This window comes from Necator americanus, chromosome III, assembly GCF_031761385.1.
Source record: "Necator americanus strain Aroian chromosome III, whole genome shotgun sequence".
In the NCBI taxonomy this organism is placed as follows: Eukaryota; Metazoa; Nematoda; class Chromadorea; order Rhabditida; family Ancylostomatidae; genus Necator; species Necator americanus.
In genome coordinates, this window is record NC_087373.1 from 14,862,629 (window position 1) to 14,879,275 (window position 16,647).

General features: G+C 39.2%; 1 protein-coding gene across 2 annotated transcripts in view; it reads right to left on the reverse strand.

The window, feature by feature from the left end:
* Nucleotides 1–2,750: 2,750 nt before the first annotated feature.
* The window catches only part of RB195_009619 (uncharacterized protein), a gene marked incomplete at both ends in the record, with an annotated part of 42,650 nt that continues 28,753 nt past the window's right edge, over nt 2,751–16,647 (reverse strand). The window contains 7 exons of one of the 2 annotated variants that reach the window (XM_064190248.1): nt 2,751–2,904; nt 3,799–3,920; nt 6,009–6,092; nt 6,375–6,497; nt 7,271–7,333; nt 11,583–11,702; nt 11,852–11,922. In XM_064190248.1, the coding sequence (XP_064047830.1) occupies nt 2,751–2,904; nt 3,799–3,920; nt 6,009–6,092; nt 6,375–6,497; nt 7,271–7,333; nt 11,583–11,702; nt 11,852–11,922 (737 nt within the window). Of the gene's footprint in view, nt 2,905–3,755; nt 3,921–6,008; nt 6,093–6,374; nt 6,498–7,270; nt 7,334–11,582; nt 11,703–11,851; nt 11,923–16,647 lie in introns of those variants that run through there. The other variant, XM_064190247.1, reaches the window with a different exon arrangement.

Genomic DNA, 16,647 nt, shown 5'->3' on the forward strand with positions numbered 1-16,647 from the left:
TTGGGTTTGAGCTGTTGCAGTATTGCAATAGGACAAGAGGGAAAGAAGAGGAGAAAGGAAAGAGTAGAAAGAATTACTGAAACGATAGTGGTACCGGTGATGCCTGGAGTTGTGGATATCAAGGACCGCAAACACAGTGAGGATGAGACTCACATTCTACGACTCGCTACGGGAGCAGTTGGAAGGGAATTCTCGAACTTTAGACGAAAGTGAAATAAGGGAAGAACTCGACCGAAAATGATGGAGATAAATCGCTCTATCGGAAAAATTACATTGCTACATCCAATGCTTGGGAAAAGTCAACTTTTCTCAAACTGGATTTGAAAGCTGGACCTTTTTCAACCTCATTAAATATGAGTTTGCAGCCATCTCTCACCCTTACAGGAAAAATTATTAAAAGCTAAAATGCGGTTTTTGAGTTTTAGCTGTGGAGAGTGCAAGCTGGAACTGCGAACGTGTTAATGAATTGGTTGGAAATGTTGGTTCTTGCTAGCTTTCACCTTGATTCATTTCTGAAAATTCGAAAACAAGGTTGTTAATGGTTAAAAACGCTGGATTCATGGGTGTGGTGATCGACAAATTCCTTTCTTTACGCTGATAATTAAGCGATAATGTGTGTTTTTCGTTGCCTTATCTTCACGACAAGTTTTTTCAATAATTAAACGATAATTAAACGCCTACGTAATTACTACCTGATAAGTTAGCACTACGTTCGCACAGTTTCCCTGGATACATTGATAAGGAAAAATGAGTGGGATTGTTGATGGGTTATAGTCGAGGATGAACATTCCTAGAATATTTCTTGGCATCACAACAAAGTGACGTAAGATAATGACTTTCAATTGAAGATCGTCTCCGATTACTCCGCAGAGGTGAAGTGCAGGAATATTTTAAGGTCGGAAGTAATCTGTCCCGAAATAGGGGTTAAAGACGAAGTTCTAAAAGTCATTTAAATTGATCAGAATGTATCCAGAACGTGGTCAGCACACATCTTCTCCTCACTTCCCAAGAGCCAGGAACGGTTTTGATCTTTCAATCAATACCACAAAGTTGACGATGTTATAGTTGGGTCGAAACGACATGAAGCACGTATGCAATTGCGGCGCTCAAGGCGCTACGGTGGGGCATAGCGGCTGGGAGCGTGGTGAAACCTTTGCTGGCACCACCAATTGCTACAGTTTGCGACGGTCCCAACTCGGCCCCAACTGCTGCCTCTACCGCGCCGTTTCGAGCGCGTACGCAGATTGCACCGCAACTACACTCGTGATTCATGTCGTTTTGACCCGACCATGGGATCTCTCTACGAAAAGATAGTGTTAGATGTGTAGATCACGGTGAGTACGAGTGTGATCACGCTTAATTCTTCCTATGCAGCTCGTGAAGAGAACCAAACATTGTCAATTTCATGGGATCCTGTCCTTATGTTAGTTAGTCTTAATATCATCTCAACAAGGACTCGTAGTGACCTCAATCCAAGTTGTTCGCTGATACGGCCCCCCGACCTACTGTTTACCTATATGAGGTGACGTCTCCCGTACTGCTACTGGTCGGGAGTTCGTTTTGCTGCAGAGAAAAATATCCTAAACAACACTCATATTTCTGGTGAATTGATTCAGACTTCACGTAAGAAATCTCAGTACGTAATACACAAATCATTACGCGGAACGATTACAGGAGTAACGCTCAACTTTCCCTCATGATTGGAACTCGTTGAAACAAATCTCTCAATCCAGCCTACAGGCTTGACTTCTTATTTTGGCCTACTGACAGATAGACACTACATTTTCTATCTTGGGACCCTTATAAACTGTCGTCTACTATCATCAGTATTCAAAAGGGGTTCAAAAGAAGTTCAGTAAATAGGAATGAAGTAAGGATGTACTAGAGATGGAATGCAACGTGTGACAAAGCTCAAGCAAGAAGCCCATCCTCTCCTTTTTTCGTTTTTGCACTTTTCTTCTTCTGCGTCATATTATTACATCGCTTGTAACGACGCCACGTTTAATCGGTTATTTTTCGGGAAATTTGAGCACCTGTTATGCACAATGATAGCGAATGATGAAAGATAGGCAAGTTTCTTTCCGCGCATTTGGAATTATTTATTATAAAGGATATTTTTGAAGCATGGGATGACACTTTAAAATTTCAAAAGTCGGGAAATCAAGAAGTGGACACATCAATCACCAAGTCCTCTCCTTTTGAAAGTTCGGCATCCTGAACTGGATTTATGTTTTCTTGTCTTCCCAACGAGGTTTTCGTGAAACTTTATTTATGGGCTGACGTTCCCTTTAGTTTAGTCGAAACATCGATTAAAACTAAAAGACTACTAAAGCAGCAGAACGGCGAAGGTAAAAAATGTGCCGTATCCACTTTTGCAACGGAGAATAGTGTAAAAAAGATGATATAGGGCAGATCTTGAAAATCATATCACGAATATCAGCATAAAATTAGGGAAAATCATCACTGTAATGATTTCCTTGTCTCAAGGAGAAGTCTTCTAAGTCATTTATTGGCACCACCATGGTATAAAGGTGGGGAGTGGCAGGTACCATCTCAATTCCAGAAAAATTCTTCATTGGAATGCTTTACATGGTTTTGCAACGGTGCAATAGCGCAGAATTATCGGTATCAACTCATCTCAAGTTTCAACTTCAACGAATCCATTCTATACATAAATTAAATAATTAAAATAAATCAAATAAATTTGAATGAATTGTGATGGGATTCAAAGCAAGCAATCTGTGTGAATTCTATGGTTTTTGCAAGTCTAATTCACATCGGGATGGGTGTAGTGTAGCGGTTAGAGGTTCCGCTTCCTGCACGATCGATCGGAGGTTCGAATCCGCCCTAGTGCTCACCAAGCCTTTCATCTCTCCGGAGTCGATGAGTTGGTGCCAGACTTGTCTGGAAGGATAAAAAACACAGACTTGATATATCGGCTAGCCACCGCAAGTCACTGTATAGGCCAGATACACGTTCGTAAACCTCAAACGATTCTAAATTGAAGTGAATGTGGGGGCGCGTCCCAAGCGGATTGATTAACGCCAGAAACTTTATCCTTTTTAACTTTAATTCACATCGCTCAACACAGTTTAGCGACCTCATACCGCCGGACTATTTAATTAGGTTGAGCGCAGCGCTCTTTTCTGACTGATAGGTTTGTGATCACTGCAAAGAGTAAATATTTATTGAGGAAATCCTATAGAAATAGAAGTGATCAAAGACACAGAGAAAATGAAGCGACCTCGTTTTTCTTTAAGGCCACAATGACAGTGCAAATACCCCTTTAATTTGTGTTGACTATACTCTAAAGTGAAAAAAAAACGAAACCCGACAATATATCGCAACCTCTTGTATTAAAGTGTAGTAAAAGAAACAATGAGGTCATCCGATTGCACCTAAATTGCCTATTAAGCGTGATTAAACAATATGTGGATAGGGTTCCCGATAACGGTTAACCGTGGTTAACTTTTGCACGCAGCAGTTGTGTGATCCTTGAGAACTTATTCGCAGTCCTTTCAAGGGTTGTGGATATCGTGACAGTTGTCAAGATATTTCCTCATCCACAACAACCGCTGTACTTCGAAATCTGGAACTACCTCCTCCTCGTTGCCGTAAGGTCTTCGTGACAAAACGTTTCACGCCTAAGGGATTCCACCCATGTTCACGTACACCTCCCAAACTCAGGAGGTTCTCTCACATTAATATTTACACAGGCACTTTGATGGCTTGTAGAACGGATGATGGGGCGATCCCTAGATCCGATACAAATAGAAGGCGATAAACAGAGCTATGAACATGATGAAATTCAGCGTGGTTCTTGAGATGGTGATCGAATCGTGCCGACTTTTCTCCACCTCCATTTGTGCGTTTTTCAACTCGGTATTTCTTCGAATTTCTTCTTGCAGCTGCTTTTGGACCTGAAAGCTATACTTTTTCTCTGATTCAAATAAAAAGACTAATGAAATAGCATCCTAGTTGGTATTGGAGTTAGGCAGATTATTCTTGATCACCGTCAGCAATTGAAATAAAGGCACCGCATTGAAATAAAGGTGTCGAAAAATCGAGTGGTGATGTAATAATTGATTGAGCAAGAGTAATTGATAGAAAATATCCCCATCATGTTATCTTTTGTATCTTTTGGCTTCATGTTGTTTATGTTCGCACTTCAATATAAGTTTGATCTACTCATATACAGGTAGCGCTGTATATAAGGAAGGAGGAAGGTGAAGCTTAGAGGCGTTCACTTAGTTCGTTGGAAACCTATTGCAACTGTTCAAGGAAAAGAATTCCGCGTGGGAACGTAACCACCGATCCGGTACATACTAGAAAAGGCTGCAGAAATTAGACAATAAGAAAAATTATCGATCTTCAACGTCGTTTCGTAGATTTGAATCTAGCGCTATCTAAACAAAAGTGTCTCATGCATCTGTGAAGGCCATTGCAAAATTCTTCATACATTTTACGGTTTTCATAGTAAATCAGGGATTCTGATTTGTTCTACTGTACCATAACTTGAATAACCCTATAAGCAAATAAACGAACCCCTCACAATATGAATCTCGGTGATTCCAAAAGTTCAATTATTTATAGACAGTGTATTACGATTTTGACGCGGTGCAAAAACCACTGCAAAAGAGTAGGGTTCAGGTTGTGGATGTTAGAGGTCAGCGTGGCTGCGCTCATCTTTCCGTAATCATCATGAGAAAAGCGGCGTAAGAATGGCGTTTGTTCTTTCAAGGTGGGTTAGAACGCGCCATTCTTGCCCGGGTCCCTCAGCTGTCTGTCCAGTGGTTTTACTTAAATAGCACGTTGTAGAAGTTTCATTGGTTTTTGAGCCCTGCGCACACGGATGCGGCGTGTGGGCGTGGCTCCGGGACGCTGTTTCCGACAACGAGTTCGATTGGAGCGCGCCAGCCTTGTGGACGCGCCGCATCTTACGGTGCGTTTTTTACGGCAATTAGGAAGAAATGGACGGAATCAACCTCCTGTCCATCATCTACGACCCCGTATACGCAAAGGCCACCTGAAATCCGTGGTGATGCTTTTAACTTGCACAAGGTGGCTCACGAAAAACCGGGCCGCCTGTCAGTGATGGGGGCATACGAACAGATAATATCAGTGCGACAGCCGTGAAGTCTTCGCCCGTGCGTACATGATTCAGTGAGGCGTACTTCTACAGATTTCCTAACGGCTGACATCTTTCCCCATACCTATGTTCACATCAGGAAAACGTGCCGTTTCGTACGCTAATGTGTGCATTTGATTGATGCTTCAACCATTATGATTATTTCCCCTAAGTTTCCCTTACACTACTTGAGACAGAGTTCTCTAAACTGAAAGAAAAGAAGAAAAAGATAATCAAATAGATACGGATAAACAAATAAAGGGTGGGTGTGGCGTAGCGGTTAGAGGTCCCGCTCTCTACACGATCGATCGGAGGTTCGAATCCGCCCTAGTGCTCACCAAGCCTTTCATCTCTCCGGGGTCGATAAATTGGTACCAGACATGTCTGGGGGGATAAAAACACTGACTTGACACATCGGCTGGCCACCGCAAGTCGTTGCATAGGCCAGTTACACGTTCGTGAACCTCAAACGATTCTGAATTGAAGTGAACGTGGGGGCGCATCCCAAGCGGGTTGATTAACGCCAGGAACCTTATCCTTTTATCCTTTAAAGAAATAAATTTTTCGTCAGAGGTGCGATAGAGAGGGACCCTTCCCAGGTGAACAGGGTCTAACTCATGGGGGCAACTCAATTGATGAGGATCCTTTGCCCAACCGCCCAAAAGTGCGGGAGGCCAAAGCACCGGGTCCGACTATCGCATGCATGTTTTTCAGTATCAACATATTACCATGAAAAGTGCCCGGTGGTAGGCGCCTTCGCCCCAATGGCATGCGGCGCCAAGCAAACTGAATTTGAAACCACCATAACAAAAATAATTCCTGGGGACCAAGCTGCTGACATAAAGCACAAAAAAACAAGCTTTTAGAGTCTAATAGCTACCGTCGTGACATATTCGAGTGCTTCTTCCCATTGCTTCAACAGTTGTTCGTTCTGTAGCTCCAACTTCTCGCGTTCAATCAGCGCCTGAAATTATTTCCATGTACTGAATCCTGATCGGTGTTGCAGCGCATATCATGCATATTGTATGACCAAGAAAGCGACCATTGTTGTTACTTAATTCATTACTATTTTTCATTTAGTTATAAATTACTGTGCCCTCCTAAAGTTCTAAGATATGATCTTCATTTTAAAAAAGACCTCAAACTTTTAATTGTGTTAATATAAAATAATGCAAAAAATAGTACATGACAGAGAAATTTTTCGAACAAGGAATTGAACAAAGGCAAGTAGAGACGGAAAAATTACCTGCTCCAGACGTTCCCGTAATCGATCACATTGATCGCTATAGTTCGAATTCGAATGACAAGGAGAGCTCGATGAAGCGAAACGGTCGATTATCGTTATTTCGCTGTCACTGTTAACCGAATCCTGAAATGATCACATATCGATTGAATTATTTTAAAACTTCTGAGTACAACACTAATAAAAAAGTTTTTTAGGGGAAAAGGTTTTGATCGGATACGCTTATTGCATAGCAAATTTCCTGGAGAACTTATTCTTATTAGAGCTGATAACTCATTGAAATTCTACTTTCTCAAGCTTGACCAGTAGAAAAAAAAACAATAGGTAAAACTTGAACTGGGAAAATTCACATAAAACATAACGTTATAATTTAATTTGTTGACATAGAACTTTACTCATAATTAAAATTTAATTTATTTAATTTAAAATTTTTTTTCATGCACAATTTTACAATATTATACATTTACATTTACCATATATATTTAATGTGTGACATACGTACGATTCAAATAAAACTACGACTAGTACTCTACAATTCCACATGTTTTCTTTTTCTTTAAGATAAATTTCTGCTTTTTTTCTACAAATTTTCCAGAGACGGCAATTTTCGCACTACGTAACATAATTAAATGGGATAAATGCACAATATTAAAGTTTCAATAGATGTTTTTACGATTTGTTACGTACTACACATTAATGTAGACTGAAAAATGGCATATATAATTTAGTTGATATATGCCTTTGCTTAATTTTCCTTTACATCAGAATTTTTGACGTGTTTAGGTAGAAAGTAGACATATCCACGGCACCAACGCATGTGGTGTTCTCAATGTCTGATCAGTATTTTTTTGTAAATACAGTGTATGTATTCAATATAGCAGAAAAAGTGCCCGGCCAACCTTGTCACTCGGAACACGTTGCCGTTGACCTCCGCCTCCGTAGTCCCTTTGCATGATGGCCTGCTACAAGAAGAAAACTAAGATTAGGAAGCAAAAGACTAACGACAAGGTTCTTGGGCTAAATCGTACAACAAATGAAGAGTGACAGATATTAAATGGAAGTTTTGATTGTTCCTGAACTAAATCTGCAGGGAAATCAGAAATATAACCTTAGTCGGAAAAATAGTAGCTTATTACCTAGGGGAATCAAGAGATGTCACAAATTTTGGCGGTGGGGTTACGGAGGACAGAACACGCTTAAAAATCCCCCGCAAAAGTTGAGCACAGGTTATTTGTAAGGTTAGCTACCACTTACGAATGGGAACAAAAACAAAATGGTCCGTCATGCTCAAAGCCGAATGCAAATTAAATGCACGTCTCTGCGGAAAACTTTGCACATCAATCAAATTCGTCAAAGTCACTGCAACCCTTTACTACACAATCTTTATTTAAAAACATTTTTTTGAAATAGTGCGACAACCAAAGTTCTTGGGAATTTCTTCAACCACTTTAATTCAATTTTTTAAACCAAAACCTAGTTAATGTAAGAAAAAAACGTAAATCCAAGGGAGTCAAGAAAAGAGGACATGGAAATAGTTCATTCTCCTCTGCTAACAGCAAGATTTAACACTTTTCGCGTATTTTTCATTGATAGCTGTTACTGAAGTACAGCTGCATGGAAGAAAAAACACCCAAAAAGCGATCCTATGCATATCTCCGAAAAAAACACACGCATATGAATTAAGGCAGGTGTTTGAAAACAATTATCCTTTTTCTATGACAAAATTCTAAGAATTCTCTTCCAAGCGTTACTGTTCAAAGGCGGGTATAACATCTGTACACCGAGAAATGAAACTGAAATGAAACTGAAAGAATAATTATGAATAACTTTTAGAATCCTCCTAGGCAAGAGAAAATTTCATTATAATCAACATTTTTTCTATATTATGTTGAGTCAGAAATGTTAGAAAATTTGTCAAATCAGAGGGCAACTCGAAGTTTTCTAAATATAGAGATTATAGAAAAGATTATTTATACTAAATTTACCCTTTTTTAGAAATGAGAAGTACAAGAAAAACGAAAACATCAGGAAAAGATCCGTCTCTTTTTCGTTTTCTCCCAAACAATCATCTTGCTTTTAAAAAAAAGGAGTGAGCAATACATTCAAGAAAAAAAGCACGACCTAAATCTTTGAATTTGATTTAAAAAAAAGAACAGAATCTAGCAACGTAATGTAAGAACATCTAACATTTTTCTTTCTTTATTATCAAGCTTGAATGGAATTATGTTAGACTTGGCGTACAAAGCTTCACATGGTTGAAAACATAAAGCAACAGTGTTTTTTGCTTAAATTCAGGGTCCCTGGAGGTGAAAGTAACGTAACGAAAAGCAACGTGAATACATGAGAAAGTGTAAAACTAAGCAAGAGATAGTGTAAACTGAATCAGAAAACTGCAAAAATGAAGTGACGCTACAGTGTAAGACATCTGAATGTTCTCTTTCAAGTACATTTCTATTTCTTGGAATCTTAGCGCTGCTCAGCGCTCATCCCTTTTTTTGCGGAGTTTGCGCAACACAAAAAGAATCAGCTTTTATGCTTCTGAAATCCTCTTCGTAAATCTCCATTCACTTACGTTACACTGTAAAACTATACAAGAAAATCCATGCAAGACAGAACGTCGATAAACTGCCATGGTAAGCTCCAGTTAGTAGTGGTAACATAAAAATTAAGAAGTGAAAAATTTTAGCTGGAAAAGTCTTCGGAAAAATCTGTCTCAAAACAAAAAAAAAACTCTGAGGCATAATTTGAAGTCTTACGATGGAAGAGTTCTATTTTGAATTTTTCTTAAGTAAATGTAACGAGAAGTAATGAGTAAGAAACTTCAGATACTGCAATGGAACTGTGAAAGTGTCCCAAGTTCTAACGAAGGTGGCTAATTTTAGGCTAAAAGTCTTGAAAAGTTTTTAAAAGTGTCACAAGGTGAAAAAGAGGCAAAAATTTTGCTTTGAAGGGTGAAAAATGCAACTGTCAAATTTGAGAAGATACGAAATGAAATGAGGAGGGGAAGGGAGCTATTTGCTACTTCCAAAATCGAACGTTACCAATTATTCATGCACATTATCCAAAAATCTATTTTCGGACAACTTCTAGGATTTTCTAACCACCTACAGATGTTCGAAATTCTCCAATCCGTGAAGGAAGATGAACTCAACTACCGATCATCATCAGAATATCAGGAAAAAATTGATGTTACTTCAAAATGGTGCTCTGCGAAATTTATAATCCGCGCGAAAGAGGCTAAAAACCTAGCCGAAGCGCAGTTTGTACGAAGTCAGCAGTTGAAAATCAACTGCGGAAGGTGCGGTTCTAGCGAAAGATAAAGACCGTTTTCCATTAAGTTTGTAATTTTTTTTTGTTCGTGAGATTCTCTGACTCAGACAAAGTGCGTTCTACTTTTTTATCTTTCTTTTCTGGTGCACCATTGGTGTTTGTGAATAAATAAATAAATAAATTATTGACATAGTTCATATGGAGAATCGTCTTCTATCCTGGAAGTAATTCCAAGTTATTCGAACAGCATGGAGAAGAGGAAGAAAGAGTTCTGGAAGATAACTAGCATACACCCTACTCAGTGTAATAGTCTGTATAGCTGTGTTCCGTGAGAATTTCCTCCGCATCATTTCAGGGCTGCTGCTAACAAAAAGAACAGCAGAACGTTATGTTGGACAGCTAGCGCATAATGCGAGTACCATCTGCCCATTCAATCCTTGACACAACTAACGAACACATCTGACTTCGGAGAGTTACAGGTGTAGCCGAATTCATTCGAAGAGAAAAGAGCGGGGGAAATGAAAGTTGGTCAAAAATTTATCGTTAGATAAACTCCGGAAAAAAACAACTAAAATAAAATGAAAAAATGATGGCTCAAAGAAAGCGAGAAGCACAATACAGCAAACTATGATGAGAAAGTGCAATAAGGACTTTGTCCAGAATGACATTTTGCCCAATAAACATAAAACTATAGAATCAAAAGTTGAAAAAGCATATGTGATGTTCGAAAGCAACTACAAAAATAAAATAGTTATTTTTATGCTGTTCACACAAATGGTGTCAAATTATTCGTGGACATTTCTAATTTGAGATTGTGGATCAGAAAACGTGAAAAATCATACGTACGTTTTACACGATTATTTTCTTTCTCATTCAACACTTTTAGAGGTCTGAAGTCGTAGTGAAAAATAGATGAACTTGATATCTGTGCCTATAATTGCAAGTCGATCAGCCCACTACACCACTATGCGGCACGAACGCTCCTGGCTGTGGCTGTGCAAAACTGAATCTTTTCAGTATACTCAGCTCCGTGCTCGTCTAAAATCGTACTTTTTGAAGATTCAATGTTGTTATTTGACGGTGTTGAACTTTATTGAAAGATAAATGCACTCATAAAATGTTATTTATTCTTAGACTCCTTCTTGGACAGAAAAAAATAACAGAGTATGAGAAAGAAGTGAAATAAAACAGAAAATTGTAGTAAAAATTGTGCAGTGTAAAAAAACTCGGAGTAAGAATCTTGAATTTAGAATTTCCAAAATTATTTCCAGCAGTACTTTTGATTTTCTCAAACAGATTGGTAGGCAGTTAGGCAGAAACTGTTAAATGATGCTAAATAGAAAAGAATGTTTGTGAGAGCTTAACAATATGAAATTTATGGTATAAAATTATCTATTATTTATATATTAATACTTACTTATTATTTATTTTTTTATCAATAAACATGGTTTAAAGTACTGTCCACTTATCGAAAGCAACTACTTTTGACACTCAGTTCAAATACGTACTCAGAGAGTTAGGAAGAGACTGAGGGATGGTATCTAAAAAAGGCGGAAATTCAAGAATAGGGCCTTTCTGATGGATAGATCTGGATTCACAGTGGCCAGGCATGCCACAAGATCCTACATATCTCAGAGCTCCACAACGTCTCAGCTACAGGTTATGAGCGCGGCGAGCTGCCCGCAGGCGATAAAAATTAGCTGGAACCACACTCGGTAATCAATCTCCAGAAAATCCGCCAGGTGCACGTCCACCGTTCGTGTCACATCAAAACGCAGTTGGCGTCGTTCGGCTCATTTTAATTACGGCTATACGGATCTTCGTTTTAAGATTTTTTCATCTGTTCGTATTTCTTCGTGAGCTTTTCCTTACCGACTTCACGTTTCCTGCCTCGTACGTTCAAGTGTTCTACGTTCGGATACAAAACAAACGTCACTTCACCTCGTCGAATTTGTTTTCACTCTCCAAAATGTGGATTAGATGGCCTTGTTCGTAGATTAGCCGTTCCTTCGCTTGAATTTCTTCCTCCAATTGTTCAATCACATGCTCACGCATTTTCACCTTAAAAACAAACTCTCACACAATAACATGAACTTTGGCCCTATATAGATCATACGAATTAAAATCCTAAATCGTGAAACGATAGAATTTTTTAGGGAAGTGCGAATACGACAAGTAGTTCAACGATTCAACTGCTGTAATCAAATTACCTTCTCATTTGTATGCACCAGTTGAGTTTCCAGCGTAGAGAGCCGAATGAGGATGTCAGATGACATAATATCTGAAAAAGTTTACCTATGTAGTAATGTAATTTCACCTCCAGAAGGACAGAAACTAAGTGAGAAATCGATGTCTTATCGTAAGAACTAATAGATGCAGTGAAAATGTGTTTTAGTAAGTGCGGAATCGTATATTCTAAGCCTAGCTAATCAATTAATCGATCAGTCAAAGCCTAACATACAAACCCTTCTGATTTTTCTGTGATCTAAAAAGTGATCGTAATGTGAGCTAATCCGAAAACACTCAAGATAAGACCGTGGAAGGTGGGAAAGTGTTCGTAACGATCGCAGAGCAGCGAAGGTAAACATTTAGTTGGCAGGAGATGAGGCGTTGAAGGTAGTTCCATCCAAAATCGAATTAATTTCAAAGTCAATGAAAAACTAATCGGATGTGTACACAAAATGCATTCAGGGAGATAGAATCGAAATCATTTTTTGAACGTTTCATTATATAAAGTGCAAACTTTGACTACAGCGTCGCATTTCAATGGCAGAACATCACGAAACTGACATAGTGCGAAAATCTCACGAAAAGTATAGAGTTCGAGGTGAATATGAGCGTGGTCGCGTTCCATTCCCCTTATCGTCCTAAAGAACGGCGTGGGAACGGTGTTTTTTTCCTACAGGACAAGTTAGAACTCTCTCCGGTTCTCTCAGCAGTCTACCTGTTACTTTGCTTGTATAGGCTGGTGAGGAGACCTTATTGATTTTCGACCGCGCGCTCGGGAACTCGGCGCGTGTCTCGAAGGAACGAAGCTGCCTAATACCGTTTTTTAGAACGATTAGGGGAAATTGGGCGGGACTGCGCTCGTATTGGCAATTTAAATCTTTACATTAATTACATCCTAATTACACAAATTACAATTACATCCTAATTCTCTACATTCTTCATAAAGTCTCCAGACTACGTCAATTTCATGATACGCTGCCCCAAGTCCGGACTCCAACTGATTGGGAATCTACAGCACGTAGGATAAACATACCGACTTATGTAGTAACCATGTGGATTTGTTAAATAAAAGGCAAAGTCCTTGGCGTTTGTTTATTTGCTTCGGGAAGCGCCTACACCTCCGGCTTCAATTTAGAATCGCAGAGAATTTCACAACTATATACACTAAGTCAATGTCATCATTCTCCAGGACAAGTCCGTTATCAACTTATCGACTTCGTAGGAATAAAAGACTCTTTTCTTCTTCTGCGGTTCCGACCCATCAATCCTGAGGACGCAGTGAGACTCTATGCTATACCTATGCTTACCACTATGCTATATCAATCAATATCAATCAAAATGAAGATAAACTGCAGATTTTTGCTATTTCCACCGATGATTTCGATTTAAAGAGCGCATAGAGTATAATTAATGTGATCCATCTTTTACGAAATTGCTTCGTTTTTCATCTCTTTATCTTTTCGCGAAGTTACATAATAGTCATTTATTAGATCAAATGCCCATAAAAAAGAAAACTTCTAAACTACTTGAATCTGATATTTAGTTACTGTAGGAATTTTAGGAGGCAAAAATGAAACGGAAACTAGTAGGCTTCAGCTCCTGGTTGGGAAAGGTAAAATGAAAGAAAGAAAAAAGAAATTAGTTCATTATTTAACAAAATTGGGTTAATTTCCGCAAAATATGGGATACTAGATTCGAATCTCTTAACACAATGTGTAAATCCGCCCTCCTTCCAAGAAAAAAATCCAGATTCCATTCCATTAATGTGAGATGCTAAATTCATCCAAGTAATGCAACGTTTATTAGACCTAAACTACTGGATGGTGATATAAATCCGCTAAAAAAGAGGATGCATGGATTTCTTTGAGCTTCTTTGTTAGGGGGCATTTGTTCAGTGTGGGTTCGGCGGATAATCAGATATTATTGTTGAGACCGGCGGCACACAGCTCACGAACAATACGGCCCTTAATTTCAGCCAACAGTGCGACCCCGACGCAGTAGCGAGCGCAATAATTTCCTTGGAAATGTTCAAAAACTACAAAAATACTCCCAGTTTGAAAAATTGTAAATAATCCTTGCTGGATTTTCAGTGGTTCAGATGTTCAGAATAGCCAAAATTCATTTTAGTGCCTACAAATTGAGAAAAAATAGAACAAAAATCAATGCATTGTCTGAGCAACGTAATTTAGAACAAGCTCGTGAGAGGTACAGAGCAAGTACAGTAAACTAGCTGGCAAATGCACTTGTTTTGTGCTCGTGTTAATGTTCAGGACTAAGATTCCTCATATTCTGCTGTTCTAACCTCATGAAAGTTCTGCTGTTTTTGGCTTCATGAAAGGTTTCATTGAAGATTCAATGTATGCTTCTTTTAATGTAATCTCACGTTAACTGAGTTCGAATGATCAAGTTCGCAACGGCAAAAAAAAACAAGAAATTCAGTTATCGATCCTCTCAACCCTGCTTTTTTTTCTTCCGTTTTACATTCGTCATCGCACACTTCTCCTCCAAACCGCAGCTATAAGCTGTAAATATGAGAACAACTAGAATCTGTTGGTATAAATGCAGTGAGCCCAAAAAAGAACTCGATTCAGCTCGGTACAGTTCAGAAAACAGTAGAAAATTTCTTTGAGAACTTGCTTAGAACAAATAGTAGAGGTCCACTTTCTGGGAAAAATGTAGTTGGGGCGGCCAGTGGCGCCCTTATTTCCCGAAGCTCTAACTTACTTTTTTCTCTTAGTAACATAAGTCTACATGTCATAGATCCTCTAAGACTACTGGTTAGGTCTTGGGGCCCCGATTGATTTGATTATTTACTTCGAGAAATAAGGGCGACACTAAGTGCCCCCGCCCCCACTCTCCCTCCCCTCAACTACATTTTACCCCCACCTTCTTAATCCTCCGCAAAAAGTCGGAACTGCAAAAATCGGGTCAAAACATCAACACATCGCAAAAAGGATATGAATAATCACCGATAGAACCTGATAGGCCATCCCATCTTTCACCTTCCATGGCTATTTTTCCCCCGGATATTCACTATATTCCCACCTCGATAGCATACCGCTCTCTATTTCAAAGCCAAGGACGAATGTTCGAGCAGGAGCTGAACTCAATCAGTAGCAATCCTTGACAAATAGATTAAACATAAGGATGAAACGGGGAATTTCCCCACCAAAAGTGACGTTTTTCTAGCAAACGGCGCAATACTGTAGTTGAACCACCAGCTACTCGAGGGGAGACAAGAAGTGTACAGAAAAATCCGATCTTCTTCGAATCTAGGCACAACGAATGGAACTTATCGGTAAAATCGCAATGGATCTCGAGTTCTAACGGTTACACTCCCAATGTACCGCATAAGGCACGTCTGTGGCGCAATGGGAACATGTCACAGTGGATGAATAAAAAAAGGTCAATTTCTGCTTGTCTTTCTTATCTGATGACTAGAGTGGAGCGATACGGGTTGGTTCAATGAGGTGCGATTTTGAGGACCAAGCAAGAGTTCTATAAGTTCTTCCCACTTATATCAAGAGCAGTTGGATCGCAAAAGTGATAAACGACCGCTTCTTCGTAACTACAAGCTGCGTAATATACCCATTCTGCAGGAAAAGCGATCACCTGTGGTGCCTTGTTTTCGTACCAAATATGTGGAGGAGCAATACATCGGCGGAACAGGGCAACCGCTTTATGCTGGAAAGAAGATCTAAGTCGTACCAAACAATCGGAGGTTCCCCTCTCGGAATGCAAACAATGTCATGAAAATGGTCCTTTCTGCATAGCTGCCACAACCCTATCGAGTGAACCCAACATTTCGGGTCGTACAACTTTACAGATGTCCTGGATATGTCCCAAAGGTCCAGATATGAATAGAAATGAAGAGTGTTCGACCGTGGCCAATGGGCTGACTCCATACGGGACCCGCATGGGGTTTATTCCTGGGTGGTATGCGATTCGCATTCTCATTAGTACATATTCTCGGAGCGATCCTACTACATCCGTCGTCCGCTAACCTTACGGCTACTCGGCTACTGAGGTAAGCACAGCGAAGTTGGGTCTTTAGGTTCCTGCTTGAGGCATCTTAAGCAAAGTTAACTTATTCTGGATGAGATATCTGAGAGGAAATGTTACAAATGTTTTGACTTTCCAGGCTCTGACGAAGGTGACTATAAGGAATCGTTAGTCGCAACAAAGAGTTTCAGCAAGTTTCAGTTTTTTACTTCACATTTGTTAAAGCAAGAAAACACTCACCGAAAAGCAAAGAAGGGAAAAGAGAAAGGAAAGCTTTGGGTAACCAATCAATAATTTCTGGAGAATAGCTGGATCTCTGGATGACACAAAGAGAACTCCACTACATCTACTTTTGATATTTTCGCCTCACCAACAAATTTGGAATTTTCTTCACCAAAAAAAAATAGCGGGTTGACCGTTGCAACACGTGTGAAAAAAGTTATATACTATATAAGATAGTGAGTAAAATAAAGTGTTGGCAGTAAAATAATACTCATGTCCAATAAATAGATAATTTTCTATTTATTTTTTCCACTTCGCGTGTTTTCTATTTCTGCTCCGAGTTGAAAATGACTTTAAGTATATTAAAATGCGTAGCCGAAAGAAAACAGCAATGCGAAAGATCGTATAAGGGAAGAAGAAAAAAATTTGATCAGTAAACGAAGAAAGTATTTTGTTTAGTAGCTCAGCTCAAGAAAAAAACAAATTTCTAAATATGCAGATGATTCTTCATTTAAGGAATGCTTGTGATTACCACGAAATTAGCGATGTTGGG